Source organism: Sminthopsis crassicaudata, chromosome 1 (genome assembly GCF_048593235.1).
Source record: "Sminthopsis crassicaudata isolate SCR6 chromosome 1, ASM4859323v1, whole genome shotgun sequence".
Classification (NCBI taxonomy): Eukaryota; Metazoa; Chordata; class Mammalia; order Dasyuromorphia; family Dasyuridae; genus Sminthopsis; species Sminthopsis crassicaudata.
The window spans coordinates 748,199,745-748,215,889 of NC_133617.1; the positions used below are offsets into that span (position 1 = coordinate 748,199,745).

General features: G+C 47.2%; 1 protein-coding gene across 2 annotated transcripts; it reads left to right on the plus strand.

Annotated features, from left to right (window-relative positions):
- The first annotated feature begins 7,740 nt into the window (after positions 1–7,740).
- On the plus strand, positions 7,741–15,339 carry SELENOK (selenoprotein K). Of its 2 annotated transcripts, XM_074284460.1 has the most exons (5): positions 7,741–7,894; positions 12,230–12,320; positions 13,382–13,462; positions 14,036–14,122; positions 14,370–15,339. In XM_074284460.1, the coding sequence occupies exons 1-5, from the start codon at positions 7,876–7,878 to the stop codon at positions 14,371–14,373; spliced, it is 282 nt and encodes a 93-aa protein (XP_074140561.1). In that variant the 5' UTR covers positions 7,741–7,875; the 3' UTR covers positions 14,374–15,339. The 2 variants fall into 2 exon arrangements, with proteins under 2 accessions (XP_074140561.1, XP_074140563.1); XM_074284462.1 differs by lacking the exon at positions 14,370–15,339 and having other exon boundaries at positions 14,036–14,126.
- The last annotated feature ends 806 nt before the right edge of the window (positions 15,340–16,145 follow it).

A 16,145-nucleotide genomic window follows, 5' to 3' on the forward strand; every position in this document is an offset into this window, starting at 1 on the left:
ATGTCATTGTTCTTGTTACTTTGTTAAAAGAATCTTGTATCTGACATTCACTGCTGGATTCTTAGAGACAATAGTTTCATTCAGCCCTGGGACCAAACCCTGGATCCATTTGGTCCCAGTAAAAAATTTCTCTCTTTCAAATAAATTATTAAATTGGTCTCTAATCTCTATCTTTCTCCGGCATCACAAGTGCTCTATCTACTGTGCCATGTAACTGCCCCTGAAACCAAATTTTGATAAAAGGGTTCACTGAGTTTCACTAAAAACCATTTAGACACTTTTTTGAATTAATGTAGCTCATTGAAATGATCTTAACTTGTTTGGAATTAATCTAAAGTATTTGACCATTTTTGTGTCATGGAGCCCTTGAGAAGTCTGGTGACTTCTGTGGATCTTTTCTTAGAATAATGTGCTTAAATGCATACAAACAGAATAAAATATTTAGGATACAAAGGAAATCAATTATATAAAAATTCAGTTATCAAAACATGTTTTTTGTTTTTGTTTTTTTAAGTTCAAAGACCTCAAGTTAAAAACCCCTGATTTAGAGTAAGATTGGAGACAGAACTATTACTATATAATTATTACTATATTACTAATTTTTTTTTACTATTATTATGTAATTACTATATATTACTAATACTATGCTATTAACAAAAAATGTTTTGCTGCATAGTGATCACTGGAAGTGCTTCCTTCCCATCCCATGCTTCTATCACTCAGAGCTGTATCTCTTCTGAACATCTTTTCTTTGCCTTAGGCACAAAATTCTGAATTACAGTGGAGGGAAATTGCATAGAAGTATTAGGTGAGTCACCCATTGTGACTGGGAGACCCATTGGTCTCTATTCTGTTTTCCCCTTTGGGCTCCCCCTTAGCCTTTAGCCCTTCCAGGATGGAGGACAGCTGACAAAACTTTGGCTCTTCCAGGAGGTTTTTCTAGTGTGACAATGATCGTTTCAGATTTTTAAGTATTTATACTTTTTAAGCCAGTGAATCAAATTTGGGGTTAAAAACCTGGCTAAGTATTCCCTTGCAGCATATAGCAACAGCCATTCCAGCAAATAAAATTGCTAAAAAGAGGATCCCTATGAGAAAAAAAAAAAAAAAAAAAAAGACCCAGAGAGTCATTAGAATAAAGTTCCCCTCACCATAATGAGGCTGAAAATCTGAGATTAAAAGTATGCTTATTCATTGGAAGGTAGCCCACTGAAATTAAATCATACATGTTCACTAATGCAATTATAAGGCAATTAGTATCTTGACATCCTTCCAAGGATAAAGATGAAATTCCAAACTGTTCAATCAACTGAGACCTCCAGGGAGTTCAGCCTTGGGAATTTTTTTTATGACTTATCTACCTTGTATATGCAGAAAATGAAATCCTTAAGGAAAGGGCCTTTGAATGTAAATAATAATAATAAATAAAATTTATATAGAGTACACTTACTAAGTGCCAGGCCCAGTGCCAAGAACTTGACAAATAGGATCTCATTTATCCTCACAAAGACCTGGGAGGTAGGGGCCATTCTTATTCCCATAACAATCAACAACTCAGCTACTAGTGTAGTTTGGATAGCTCAGATAGGCTTGGCTTCCTTTTGGAGCATTATGTCAAGCTAAAGAATCACATTTAAAGTCAATTTGTGGCAGAACAAGGCAATGGCAAAGACTGGGGGACAGGGAACCAGATTTGTTATTTCAAAACTAATTGAATTCCCCAATCAGTGTCAGAGATGGGCTAAAGATTCTGAAACAGCTTTCCATCCACTTTGCCCTACTTTCTCTCACCAATCACAAATTGGAAAATAAGCCACATTTTTAAAAAATGGAATAATTTAATTGAGTGAGAAAGAAAAGGGGAAAGAGAGGAGGAAAGGTAATGATGGTGTATCATCTCCAAGGGAATGAAAGGTTAATTCAGAGAATAACAGAGTCAAAACATAAAAATATAGGTTTAAGTTGTAAGGGGAGAAAATGAAGTTATACAGAAGAGGGAATCCTAATTGTAACCAACAAACATTTATTAATCACTTACTATATGCCAGACAGTGAAAACAGAAAAATCAGCCCTTGCCCTCAAGGAGGTTATATTCTAAGAAGTCAGAAAATGTGTCCATAAATAAGCAAAAGAGGTATGAACAGAGTAGCCTAAAAGTAACATGAGAGAACAATAAATGTAAGATTCGCAACATTTAACCAAATTAAGTTTTCTCCAGAGATTGGTGGGATGACTATCTAGCTAAACGACTAGCTGAACTCCATATAGTTTGAAGCCCTTTCCTCCTCACCTTGTCAACTGGAAACGTTTGCTTCCATCTTCCCCTTTGCCCGAGCCCCTTTTGCCTCCACAATATACACAGATAGTTGAAAGTGAGAAAACATATACATTTTCAAATATTTTCCTTCTAATCTATGCATGAGATTGCTTATATAATGAAAAGGGTGGGAGAAAAAAACTTTTAATTGGACTTATAATGGATACAAAATTTTAAAAATTATTCTAATGCTAATGACAACAAATGGAACAATTAGCATTTTAAGAAAACGAGGTAAATGATCTCAAAAAAGTAGAGAATATCCATAAAATATTAAAAGAATTTAAGATAAGTATAAGAAAATTAGAAAATAAAATTCTAATATAATGAAAATTCATGAAGTGAAGCTTTTTCACATTTTGACAAATGTTAGCGTTGTCTGATGACTTATTAATAATTAATCTGCAAATACAAGAAGTAATACATTGGAAGTAAATAATGCAAAGTCAGAAGAAATGTATCCACAATGACCAAAATTACCACATGAATTAGCAAATATATTCACAAGTATAGAGATGTCTAAACAAATAGAGAATGGAAGAGGATACAAACAGGAAGTAATCAAAAAGATGTTATGGAATAACACATTTAGAAATGTATTTTAAGCTATCAATTGAGAACAAACCCCCAAACTTGAAAAAGTTTTAGAATTTTACTAGGACGTTTTGGCAAAGGAGAGTCAGAAAAAGGTCTGAGTATAGGTGTGTATATGTGTATGTAGGCAAGAGAGACGATCCAGAGAGAGCTCTATTTGGACATGGGGATTTTTTTTCCTTTTTTTTTTCCCAGTGGGGAAGGGACAAGGTAAGAAGAGAGGTCAAAAAAACCAAGAAAAAGAAAAGATCATTGAAGTATTGAAAATTTGACAAAAGGGATAAAAAAGACAAGCAGAACATCTGAAATTTTGAATTTTAATTGTGAAATCTATTCTCTTTAAAAAAAAAAAAAAAAAAGCAAACCACATAATATCAGGTAGTTGTATAATCCTCTTTTGTTCTGCTACAGATATAGAAATGTTCATCTAATTTGGTATTTGCTATATTGAGAATTTTTTTAAATTAAAATTAAAAAACAGAAAACCTGTCACCTTAGAGAATTACCCAGCCAGAGCAAAGACAGGGCAGTTAGAGCCCAGGATCTCCCAGGGAACAATGGTCACAGATGAGACTTGAAGGGCAGACACACCCGTGGCTCACCAGGAGTTGATACCCAGGTAAGGCTGACAATAATCACTTAGCTGCCTTTCCCTGCCCAGATGAACTTCACCCTCAGGTACAAAAGAACTGGCTGACCTAACTTCTGTATACCTTCTATAACATCGGAAGTCCGATGGAAAACAGGTAAGGTCGGCAGTATTGGAGAAGGATTTTCAAAAAAAAGAGAGTCTGACTCTGATTCCTGGTAAAGTTTTCAAATGGGTGATAAGAGTAACTGGACATCGAGAAAGGGCAGTTATCTATGAAGAGCCAACACAGCTTTCTCAAATACAAGTCCTAGAAGATTGATTTTTCTTTGAGCTATTAAATAGTAAGGTAAGGAAAATGGAGATATTGCTTACTTAAAACTTTTCAAAGCATTTGAAAAAAAATTAAATTATTCTTACATCAAAGATGGAGTGGCATGAACTAGATAATTATGATTAGATGGATTCTAGACTGGCCAAATGGTCAGTTCCATGTCAGTGTGGCAGGAGGGCTCCAGGTCCCAGAGATCTATGCTAAGCACGATCTAATCAGAAAACTAAAGTACCCCAAAGGGAAATAGAAATGATGTTTGGATGATCGCTGTGTATTACTAGTGTGACCGTTTTTCAATAGGATTGACCGTGAAGATTTATGGGAATTCTATATAACTCGAGATGGAATCAAACAGTCCTGCCAAGTTGTCATTCACAAAAAAACCATCAATATTCGTTCTAGGTCCTCACAGCCATTACATGCTCATTAAAAAGGCAGTCTGCTAAGACCCCCCACTCAGTTTGCCAGGGAGCATAGAAAAGCTGCTGGAGAGGCACCCGAAGACCCAAGGACAGACTTGGTGAGCTGGGGTGACCGTGGGCACATATTTTCCGGTTTACCAGGCTTATGGCTGCTGTGGAGCTTCTGCCCAGTGGCACCCCAACAGTAAGGCAGAGCAGGAGGATGGGCTCTCTGGGTTCTCCCGCTGGCCCAACCGTGCAGCAAGCAGAGTAAGGTTGGGTAGAGCCCGTCTGGCAAGGAGCAGAGAGCAGATGCCCACCCTGGGATGGGACCAGCCAAAGGAAACAGCAGCTTGAGCCTGGGATGGGACGGTCACCCCTCCAGGAGCAGCTGGTGAGAGCAAACCAAGCCCAGGACACAGCTTCTTCCTCCCCGATTTCCCGTGAGTGAAAAGCAGGGACATTCCCACGCAGGATTTGTGTCTCAATTTCTTTTCCTTCCATGTTTCTTAAAGCAAGTTGTGGGGAGAATCCCAAAAGAACGGACATAACCCTGGCTACAATCCCATAGTAGTCTCTCCCTATCTCAATTTTCTATATTATTTAAAACCGTTAATAATTTGGTCATTAACAGGGAATCATCAAATCCTGACAAAGGGGTGTCGGGGATTTCTGGAGAGAAGTGCGGACTGAATCTGCAGGAGGTTTGTTCCTGTAGCCAGATCATAGCTCCAGACTGTCCCAGGACCCAGCCAGGGGTGGGAGCCAGGGCGTGGTACGGATGGCAGCCCCTGGGCACACCTGCTAGTACTGCTTCTGCACAACGAACCCGGCACTGCCCCGCAGCTGCTCTAAAAGGTAATAATAGCAGGACCACTGGAAAAGCCGCTTTGCATTTCTATTCTGCAGCCACTGGTCCCCAAATATAAACATTATTCTTTGAAGAAAAAAGCATCATGAGCCACCTGCAGGCAGACCCGTACCTGTTGTCCTCAGCCCTCTGCTTGCAGCCTCCTATTACAGCCCTAGGCCCTCCCAGCAAATGAGTGCACTGGAGGCTTGATGCTTTTGAAAAAATGAAATCTTTCCAGAATAATGAGATGGGACGATGAGGTGTCTTTTGTTTTATAGCCGGCTAATAATTGTGCATTTCAGCAAAGTTGCCTTTCTAAAGCTGTGAAATCACATGAGGCCACAGGCCAAAGTTTCTGATGCCTTTTTCTGAATCAATGAATGTATTTATTTCTAGCAGGAAATTTCTAGGTCGTTTCCTAGTGTTTTCCAATACCCATGGTGGAGAACGGACAATAAAAGCTTAGCATCTCTTTTGTTCTTTCCCTTTGACTTCCTGAATCCCCAAAATAGAAAGTTGTTGGCTTGGGAAAAAGAACTTTCCCTCTGCAAATGAACTGTCAACGAAGGCAGCTTCTAAATGCAGGGTTGTCTATTACCAGCGTCTGAGTTTGACTCATATAGGTGATTGATGTGTGGATTCTTGCCTGCAGGAGGCCAGTTATCACTAGTGTAAAAGCGCTGAAACACCGGAGGGGGGGCGCCTCATTTGGGGAGCCATCTTTTCTTTCCTAAGAAATGTTTGTGCGAAAGATGATTTCCTCCGATACTCATGGCTCGCACGCTGAACTGATAGTTTTCTTTGAAGAGTAACTTCTGGCATCTTAAGTTTTCTTAGCAAAGGAGAAAGAGGATTTCTTTTCCTCTAAGTTCTGCAGGTTTTGTCCCTTTTTCCCACTCTAAGGTAACTTGTTTCTCTCATAACCTTTATTAGTTATCTGAGCAGAGCGGACACTGTCCCCCTGAGAACTAGCCCAGTATTGATCTCCCAACCCCGCCCCCACCCCAAGAACAGGCTCCTCTATGTGGAGTCAAGGAGTGTCTTGAATATGTCAAGTGATGAGTACATGATTAAAATGAAAAAACAAAACAAGGGCCTACAAAGGGAGCCCCTCTGAGGTGTTTGGCCAGTAAACACCCAAGACTACGAGGCCAGGCCCAGGCACCGGGCAATGGCAGCTCCTTAAGTTCCCCTTAGATGTGCTGACACAGGGGATGACCCTGACCGCGGCGCCGGGGCTAGTCCGCGGGGCGGAGAAGGAAGCAGAGAACTTCTCCGGCCCAGGAGGGAATGACTCATTTGTCTGGAGTCCCCAAGGCTGGGAGGAGCTTCCGCGCCCTCTGAACCCTTGCAGACCCAGAAAGCTCCGCGGTTCCCCTTCAGTGGCATCCAGTCAGGGTTCAGCGCTGGGGAACAACCCACCACCCCCGAGCTAGAATTCTAAATCCCAGAGCCTTCTCAGAGGTGTAGGCGTGGCTTCTATTTTAAGACCTTTTTTAATTTTTTAAAAATGTAATTAACTTACTTTCCTTTTTATTTTAAAAGGAATTTTGAGGGTATGACTCCCGACAGACTTCGATAAGGAGGCGTCTTGGTCAAATGGCATTTTAAATATTTTTCAGTCCTTCGACAATATTAACATCGGTATCTTCCTTGGGGGGTCAGATACTTCCTCTTCAATTTACCAAGCATTTATTCCACTCCCACTGTATGCTGGACAATAAGCACTTATTCACTCCACTGTGTGCTGGACAATAAGCACTTATTCTACTCCTACAGTGTGCTGGACAATAAGCACTTATTCCACTCCACTGTGTGCTGGACAATAAGCACTTATTCTACTCCTATAGTGTGCTGGACAATAAGCACTTATTCCACTCCACTGTGTGCTGGACAATAAGCACTTATTCTACTCCTACTGCGTGCTGGACAATAAGCACTTATTCTACTCCTACTGTGTGCTGGACAATAAGCACTTATTCTACTCCTACTGTGTGCTGGACAATAAGCACTTATTCTACTCCTACTGTGTGCTGTGTACCGGAGATCCAAAGACCCAACAAAGAGAAGCAGCCTGCATCCTACTGAGGTAAGGATGCCTCCGTCCCGTACACACAAGAGGCTCGGAGGGCAAAGCCGGGGTCCCCACCCCCACCCCACCCCACTGAGATTTTGGAGGGCCAGGCGCGCCCCGCCCCCACCTCCGCCCCGGGCCCCGGCGAACAGTAGGCGCTTTACTCGGCCCTTCCCTCCCTCGGTGACCCTCCCTCATTAGGTCCCCAGGGCCCTGGGGAAGGGGCGGATCCAGCCGGGGGGGGGGGGGGGAGACCACCGCCCAACGGAGACTGCTGCGCTCGAAAGCTTCCTCCCGGCGGCGCGGGGAGACCCGAGTTCACGCGCGGCCCCGGGAAGACGCCTCGCCTCTGGATGCCTCGGTTTCCCGGCCTTGCGGAGTCTCCAAGTTTCAGAAAACCCGTCCGCTCCGGCGATTGTTTTGGACACGCGGCTTCCGGGCACGTGATAGCGTACGCACTCTACGCCCCGCCCAGTATTGTCATCCTGCCGTTACAGCGGCGCATGCGCGGCTTCGGGCCGAGCCCCCACCCGTCCAGCCAATGGGTTTCTCCCAGATCGCTCTTGCGTGATGCCCCGCCCCATGACGGCGGCTGTGCCGGGGACAGAGGAGGCGGGTCGCCGACGCGGCCACGGAAGCCGGGAGGAGACCACCGGAGGCGGCGGCGGCGGCGCACGGAGGCGCACGGAGGGCGGAGGGCAGGAGCAGCGCCATGGTCTACATCTCGAACGGTGAGTGCGGAGTGTGATCGGGTCGGAGCCGGGCGCCCCCCGGCGCTGCGTGCGCGGGCTAAGGGACCATCCGCCCTGGGCAGAGATCGGGCCTCCGCGGCGGTCTCCGTCCGGAGGGAGGACTGAGGGGCGGCCTCTGGGCCGAGCCGTCTGGGGCTGTGACAGCGGAGGCGCCTGAGGCTCGGGAGCGCGCTCTGACAGCACCCCCCCCCCCCCCCCCGCGGAGTGTGAGTGGGGGAGGGGCTCCTGGGGAGTCCGCTCGGAGCAGCCCCGCCGAGGGGAGGCGCAAGTAGAGAAGAGGGGCCTTGTTGTCGCTGTTTTATCAAACGACAAGTGTTTGGAACGAGGACCCCCAGGGGCCGCTTTCGCCCCGGTCCTTGGGTCGCGCTGTGTCTGCGGGGGGGGGGGATTGCTGGGTCTGGGGGCTTCCTGTCAGTCCGCCCGCAGCGCGGGGAGACCCGCCTCCAGCTGGGCAGCAAACAGCCCCACCCACGTGCTCTCGAGGGGACTCCTGAAGCCCCCACCTCCCCGGCTCAGAGCGACGGCCCTCGTGGGGGTCTTCGCTAAGGGGGACTTCTTGGGCAGCCCCCGGGGGTCGGCGTCCGAGCCAGGCTCCCCGCCCGAGGCCGCAGCTGCCTCCATGGCTCCGGGACCGGCAGCGGGCGGCTTCGTACTGGCTCGGCGGGTGCTTGGCCACAAACAGCCCCGTGGGTAGAGGCGCATCCCCGTTTTACGGATGGGAAAGCGCGGCTCGCTCCGTGAGTGCTCCCGGCCGTGGAAAGCTGAGAAGGCCCAAAGCTGCTGCCGAATGCGCGCTGTCTGGCTGGCGGGAGGGGGGGGGGGGGAGGGCAGCTGGAGGGGGCGGGGCCGAGGGTTTGGGGCTGCGGGCACTGGGGAGGAGTGCCGGGAACAGCGCCCTGGGGGTGGGCCGGGCCCTGAGATTTCTCCCACCCGCCGGCCCCCCTGATCCCCCGTGCCCCGAGGGAGGCGGTAGCGCCCACTTTAGACCTGCTGCGTGCGGCCCCAGCTCCCACACGTCCCTGGGTGCTGTCGGGCATTTGGGGGCGCCGGCCTTCCGAGGCTTCTGGGCATCGCAGGGACGCAGAGCTGGGGGAGTCGGCTGGCCCAGGGACCAGGGACAGGCCCAGGAAGCCCAAACTTAACGGGCAGGAGGCTAAGGCTCCTGTAGTGGCAGGTGGGGGAAGTGTGGCTTTTGTCCGAAAAAAGTCTGCGCCCTCCGTGATGGGCGCCCCAAAGGCAGCTCTGGTCCTGGCGGAGGGGGGAGGTGAGAGTGGGTGGCCCCTCTGCTCCCCAGCCTGCTCTGATACCCCCCTCCCCACCACTGGTCCCAGGATGATGTGCAGCCTCTAGCTGGGCTGGCAAGAGAAGCCCTGCGGATCCTGCCTGGGGCCTGATAGATGGGAGGCCGGTCTCCCCTGCAGAGGCCCCCCTTGGAGGCCAGAGCTTGGGGTGCCCTCGCTTTCTCGGGCAGCCCCCCGCTTCCCTGGGTCTGAATGGGGCTGGTAGAAGTTTGACAGAGAAAGAACTGCAGAGATTCCAGGGGTAGAACGGAGGGCCTGGGAGTGAGTAAGAGATGGGGAGGGGTCCGGAGGTGGCTGTCTGCAGCAGGGATGGAGAAGTCCCGAGGAGGACCAGACACTTGGTCCTGAATGCACTTTGGTGTCCCCTTGTGGCCTGACTTCCGTCTTGGTCGGCCTTGATTTGCCCATTAATGGTCCACACGTTGCCTTGGAAGATCTACTTCCCATCTCTGATAGGGAAGGGGAAAGGAAGCTGTGAGCGGGGCCTGGAGGCTCTCTCTGGGGAAGCCTGAGCTGTGGCCTTGTTCAGGGAGAGGAGCAGTTAAGAGGCCCTTGTCCTACAAACAGATCGTGGGGTGGGAGAGGGTGTGACCCCCGAGCCATGGCCGGAGGCTCAGACTAGTCAGTGAGAGGTCCGGCTCCCAATTCCACACCATAGGAGTGGTGCAGGTGGAGGCTGGCCTCCAGCAATTGGGCCAGGAATGGCTGGGCAGCCTTGTAGCATCCCCAGCATCCAGATTCCTGGTCACTGAGCCCTGTAGGGAGTGCAACAGGCTATACACAGGAATAGACACTTGGATTGCCACAAGTCCAGCACACACCCGAGAAGAATCCCACCTCGGGGGACCCCGGGAATGGCCATCTATCTCCTGAAGAGCTCTGAGGAGGGGGGCCCCATTGCCACTCAGCTCTTTTTGGGGACAGTGGTTTTCCTGAAATAGAACCTAACTGGCTTCTCTTCACCTCCCTTCCTTCTCTTGTGCCTATTCTGGCTCTGGGGCCAAGCCCATCAAGGCAGACCAGCAGCCCCTCTCACACTTGATGAGAGATCAGCAGAGCCTTCCCCATCTTCCCGCTTCCAGGACCGTTACCCCAGTTTTCTTCACCTGGTGCTCCCAAGGCATCAACTCTGGGCTCTTAAGTGGGTCTGTTTGTTTTTCTGGTATTTTTCTCAAATATTGGGGTCATGTCTGCTTCTTCAGACTCTGCTTTCGAATAATAAATGCTCTAAAATATTGTTGAATCTGAATAACCAGTTGTTTTGACTGAATTCCACCTTGAGGGTCACTTTAGATTATAAATTTAGAGTTAGGACTGTTAAATTACTCTTTCCCCCAATTTAAATCTGTTAGATAATCCTTTTTTCCCCCACTTCTTTAGAAGAAAAAGGAAAGGAGAAAAAAGAAAGACCTCAGCCATAGGCATCTAGTTCATATTATTTAGAACAACAACTGGAAACCCAGTCTGTCCCCTCTGCAGACTTCTGGGTTGAACTCCCTGGGTTCCCCCTTTTCTTTGTTGATGGCCTTTCCCAAAGCTAATTTGTTTTGGCTTGAGAGTCTCTCCCTTCCTCCACTTGCATCCCCTGCACAGGATGATTAATATGGGCCTTACCCAATCCAGACAAGTTTAAGGGAGATTCCAATATCTCTGTCCTCCACCACCCCCTCCATGTTTAAAAATTGCTTTCCCACGGAGCCCCACAGGCATTTGTTTTTGGAGCCTTCAGGTCTCTCTTTGTTTTGAGACTCCATGGAGATTGAAGATTCTTCTCTCTTTAGATATAAACACTTTTCAGGTTTCAAATTCTACTGTTTCTTTTGTCTGTTGTGTTTGCCTTTGAAAGACTGCTCTTGGGAGCAGCTAGGGGGCGCAGTGGATAGAGCACTAGCCTTGAATTCAGGAGGACCGGAGTTCAAATCTGGTCTCAGACACTTAACACTTCCTGGCTGTGTGACCCTGGGCAAGTCACTTAACCCCAGCGGAGGGGGGAGGGGGGGAGACTGCTCTTGCTTTCTTGAAAACAATGGTTGGAAATCCTTGATTCTATTATGTCCTTTTTGTGCCCCTACAAGGTCAGGTTAGGTTTCTTGATTACCTTGGGCCCATTTAGCACAGTGTCTCTGTCCAGCTGTTTGCCTGGGGCGCTGTCCCTTAACTGGCCTCAGGGACTCTTAGCCAAATGGGAATGACATCAGTCAGACACTGGGATACCCTAGGGCATGGCCAGGTGCCAGCCTAACTCAGGTGTCCAGGGAAGAGGCAAGGAGGGGACAGCAAGGCTGATGGATAACCTGAGGTTAGTCACTCCAGAGGAGGGAGCCAAGCCAACCCTGGAAGACTCAAGGCTCCCTTCCCTGGAGTCTTGAGTAGAGGAGTGGCAAGAACTGGAGGTTTTAGGGCCTTGGGGAGAGTTCAGGCCAGAACCCAGAGTTTGTGAGAGCCCAAGCCTGGACTCTAGGGCTCATACAGAGGTGAGGTTCTGTGGACCTGTAGCCAGGGAGAGCCCAGGGCAGTTCTCCAGGTACGGGCCAACTGGAGGGAACTACTGAGATCGTGGCTATTCCTTTAAGGCTGAAAGGAGGAGTTGGATGGCATCTGATATTCTCCTTGTTCTGGAGGTAGGTGGGCCTGTGTGCTGGGAGGGGCCCTCTGGGGTCTGTGTCTCTGAGGTGGAAGCAAAGACAGGTGTCAAACCTGTTTATTCTCCCTCACAGCCCTTGGTTGTCTGAGGTGTTGGGTGGCTGTGTGTGTCTGTGTGTGTGTGTCTTTGTGCAGGGAGATCAGCCTCTGGAGCAAAGGTCTGGGTCGTGGATGAGATCATCACCTTCCACCTGAGACTGGGACTTGGTATTTGGGTCTTTTAGACAGAATGTACCCTTGGAAACTTAAATCTAGACTTGGTGACTAATGCGGTGTTTATTTTGACATTTCAGTGTAATACCTGTTATAAATCATCATTTCTCAGTGAGGATGTTGCTGATTTCACTTGTTTGTCCATCATTGTTTACAGGACAAGTTTTAGACAGCCGGAATCGGTCACTATGGAGTTTATCATTCATAACAGATCTCTTTTGGGGAATCGCTGACTTTGTGATTATGTTGTGAGTATCGCTTCAAATCTCTCTTAACTTAGCTCCTCTATGTGTTGAATCTGTGACCTTGTCAATCTTCGAAGTTCTTCAATTCCTACAGTGTTCAGAAAGCGTGTTCTTCCCCTCCCCTCTTCTCCCTAGCAGCTTCACAAGTCCTCCACAATGGCAGCCTAATTGTGTCTCCATTTTAAGGGTAAAATTTGGTGGGGTTCTGTCCAGAAGTTACATGGATGTGCCCACAGTGACAGAGCTAGTCAGAAGTAGAGTTAAATAATAGTGATCTATCCACTGAGTAGCACTGCCTCAAAGAGTAAAAATGGGACAATGCATTGGGAATAGGATCTGCCAAAAAGTCAGTTTTTCCTTTCTAAGTAATTTTTTGATCTGTTTCATTTCTGCTTTATCATGAACTGTTGGTAATTTGGGGCCATCTTTTTGAGTCATTCTAAAGTCGCTGATGAGCATCAAGCACAGTCCATGGATAGTGGGATTCCTGACCCGTGTTGTTGACGCTCATTGACATTGTGGCCATCCGGACTCGTTTTACCCTATACCAACACTTATAGATATTCAACCAGCGTTTCTTCTGTGCCTGTAAATATGTTCCATGCGGGGAGAGATTTTTTTTTTTTTAAAGGAAAATAAGAGATTATCCTTGGCCTTCAAAACTGTGTAGCTCCCTGAGGTTTCCCTCCAAAGAAAGCTCCATTTTGGTTAGAATAACTGACTCCTTATCTGAAGGTTTTAGAGGCCTTGCACATGCCTGAAGTGTGAGTGTGCAGAGGCCTGAAGAGTGTGAGCTCTTAAATTTCTCATTTTGAAAGACAAATCCCCCCTTGGGATTTTTGGGCTGTTTTTAGTTCAGGGAGCCTTCAAAGGAATCTATATTCACATTCACCATAACATAGTCCAGCCCACTGGAAATTAATTTTAAGCTAATTAGTTAATTCCTAACAAGCCTTAATATTATATGCTTTTTCTTCCACATAAGAACATTCAAAAGTATGACTGAAACTGGTGCCTGGTTTAAAAGTTTATTTTCTGCTTTCTTGTTTCCTCTCCTTTTTCAGTTTCAAAAGCCTGCTTCAGCAAGATGTAAAAAGAAGAGGCTATGTGGGTACATCTGATTCCCGGTACGATGATGGAAGAGGGTACGTTGCTCTTTAAAATTTCTAGATTGAGAACTGACTGGATTCGCAGGCTTAAGCCCCTGAGTTCAGATCCCAACTGTGCCCAGGACTTAATGACCAGGCTTTAGTTTCCCTCCCTTGTAAGATAGGGGCCAGGCGAAGATGGTCTCCGGGGCCTTTCCAGCTTTCGATCTACAGTTTTTCAGTCATGCCTGACTCTCTGTGACCCCATCTGGGATTTTCATGTCAGAGATGCTGAAGTGTTTGCTGTTTCCTTCTAGCTCATTTTGCAGATGAGGAAACTGAGGCAGGCAGGGTTAGGTGACTTACTTAGGTAACTTACCCAGGGTCGTACAACTGGCAAGTTTCTGAGGCCAGATTTATACTCATGGAGTTGAGTGTTCCTGACTTCCAATGGCACCCTTGCAGCCTACTTGTTTGCAAGCCCCTCTCACTTCCCCAAGGGAGCTCCCTGGCTGCTGTCCTCGGTGTGAAAGCAGTAACAGGGAGCCCTTGGAGACTTCTTGTGGGAGCTGCTTCACCACGGCAAAGGGCACAGACACACCCGGGCTGATTTTCTTTTCCTTCCCATAGGCCTCCGGGAAATCCTCGCCGCAGAATGGGCCGGATAAATCACATGAAAGGCCCTAGTCCTCCTCCTATGGCCGGTGGATGAGGAAGGTAATTGGCAATCTTTTTCTCCTGGTATTTTTTAAACATCTGTGTTTCTAAAGCAATTCCTAATTTAACTAGGAAGAATGTGTTAAATAATAAACTTTCACCAAGCTCCATTTGGTTTTTGTTTAAATCGACAGGTTGCCAAAATGCTCTTATTTAGTTCATATGCTGGCTTTATTGCTTCAAATAGCTGCTTGGACGTGAAGCGTTCTCGGTGTTCCACTAACAATTCGTTCTTTTCCTCTTCTAGGTAAACGCCTGCTCTTGAGAAGCAGGTAAGAAGACACAGCCTCCCTTGGACAAAAGGGAAAAAGTATCAAGTGTTGACCTTGGAGCAATGGAGGAGCTCTGTGTCTGAAGGAAGATTGATTGCTCTGTGTCTACACAGATTAATGATGTTGTGCTGGGAACTCCCCCCCTGAGGGGATCCAGTGTAACTGATTGCAACTGTATAAATGCACATGTTCACTATCTCTCATTTTGTATAGTTTGTGAAAAGCCTAATGTGGTCCTAATAGTAAATATTTTCCGCTTGCAAACTATTGACTTTATTCAGCCTTGTTTGATAATGTATCAGTCCCCTGAGTTTGAGGGGCGGCAAACCATCACTACAAAGACATTAAGTTTATTTTTAAAGTTCAGGAAAGCTTTAATTGTATTGTGGATGGTCATTTTTCTTTTTCTTAAATATGTTCCATTGTTTGCTTTAGTTTATAAATAAATCACATGGCACTTTTCAGTTTCCTAGGTAATAGTCCATCATCTACTTTGCCTTCATTTATAAAGAAATCATTCTGCTTCCTTCTGCATTTTCCATTCTAAGATCTGCATGAGTCATGCATCTTTTTGAGCCTCAAACATGTCCATCTTTTTATAAAGAACACGGCCTAGTGAGTACCTTAAAGAGTCTGTGTTTGTGTCACAGATCTCCAAGCTACTGAGGCGTCTTGTACCTTAGATCCTGTATCCAAGTTGAAGCCTAACAAAATTAGAGGCTAAATGTAATCTTTATATTTTGAATAATGAAGCATTGTTGGTGAGTGAGATTCTATTTTTTTATTTTCAACAACAAATTGAAATCTAATTTTGATGTACTTGGAAATCCAAGAACAAAAGCAATTTAAATTTGTTTTTTGGTTGGTTTTTTATTGCTTGGGTGCTTGTTGATTGCAATGAGAAGTACTCCGAATAAAGACGGACAGATGCTGCATGGAATAAAACAAGCCTGGGCTTCTGGTTGTATTGACCCATGGGAGACTGAGACAGACACCGGGGAGTTAACCTGCAGCCCAGAATTTCTCTGCCTTATCACTGCTTCCTTAGGCAGGAAGCGTGTTCTTCAGAGGAAGGGACTCTGTTGGTTGCCTCCACTTCCCCTGATCTCTAGCTGGCCAACATTCGAGGCATCCTGTGTCCCACTCATCTCCTGGCCGCTCACTCAAGCTGTGGCCTCCAAGCTCAGGCCCCACTCAGGCCTTGCTCCTCGCCTCTCCCGGAATTGCTGCAAAAGCCTCCTAATTCAGGGGTTCTGGTTTTTCACAAGATTTTTTGATAACTGGTCTCCTTTGTAACCCTGGGATTGAAGTGTTTAGAAGCAGTCCTTCTGGGAAGGGATGCATGGCACCAAAAAGGATTGGCTCCTAATTGGCTCCAGACTGGCAGGTTTTCTCTCTGTCCCCATCCCGGCCTTGTTGGGACGACCCATGGAAGGGCCCCAGGCCTGAAGCTTCTGTCATTCCCCATCTCCTGTTAGATCCATAACATGCTGTTCCCTTTCACTGGGGTAGCCTGGGCACCCCCCCCCCTCCAGGCTCTGCCCCAGAGCTCAGGTGCCTTTGCCCTGGCCCTGCAGGCTGCTGCTCCTCTTCCCCTTCTTCCTCACTTCTCCCTTTGGCCTGTTGGGGCCCCTCCTCCCCCTGAGGAGTCCCAGGTCCAGCCCCCACCCTGACATCCTCTGCTTTCCACTTGTAATCCCTCTCAGAGGGAAGTTGGGAGAGGGAAGGAATCTGCCTGTAACCGCTGACAC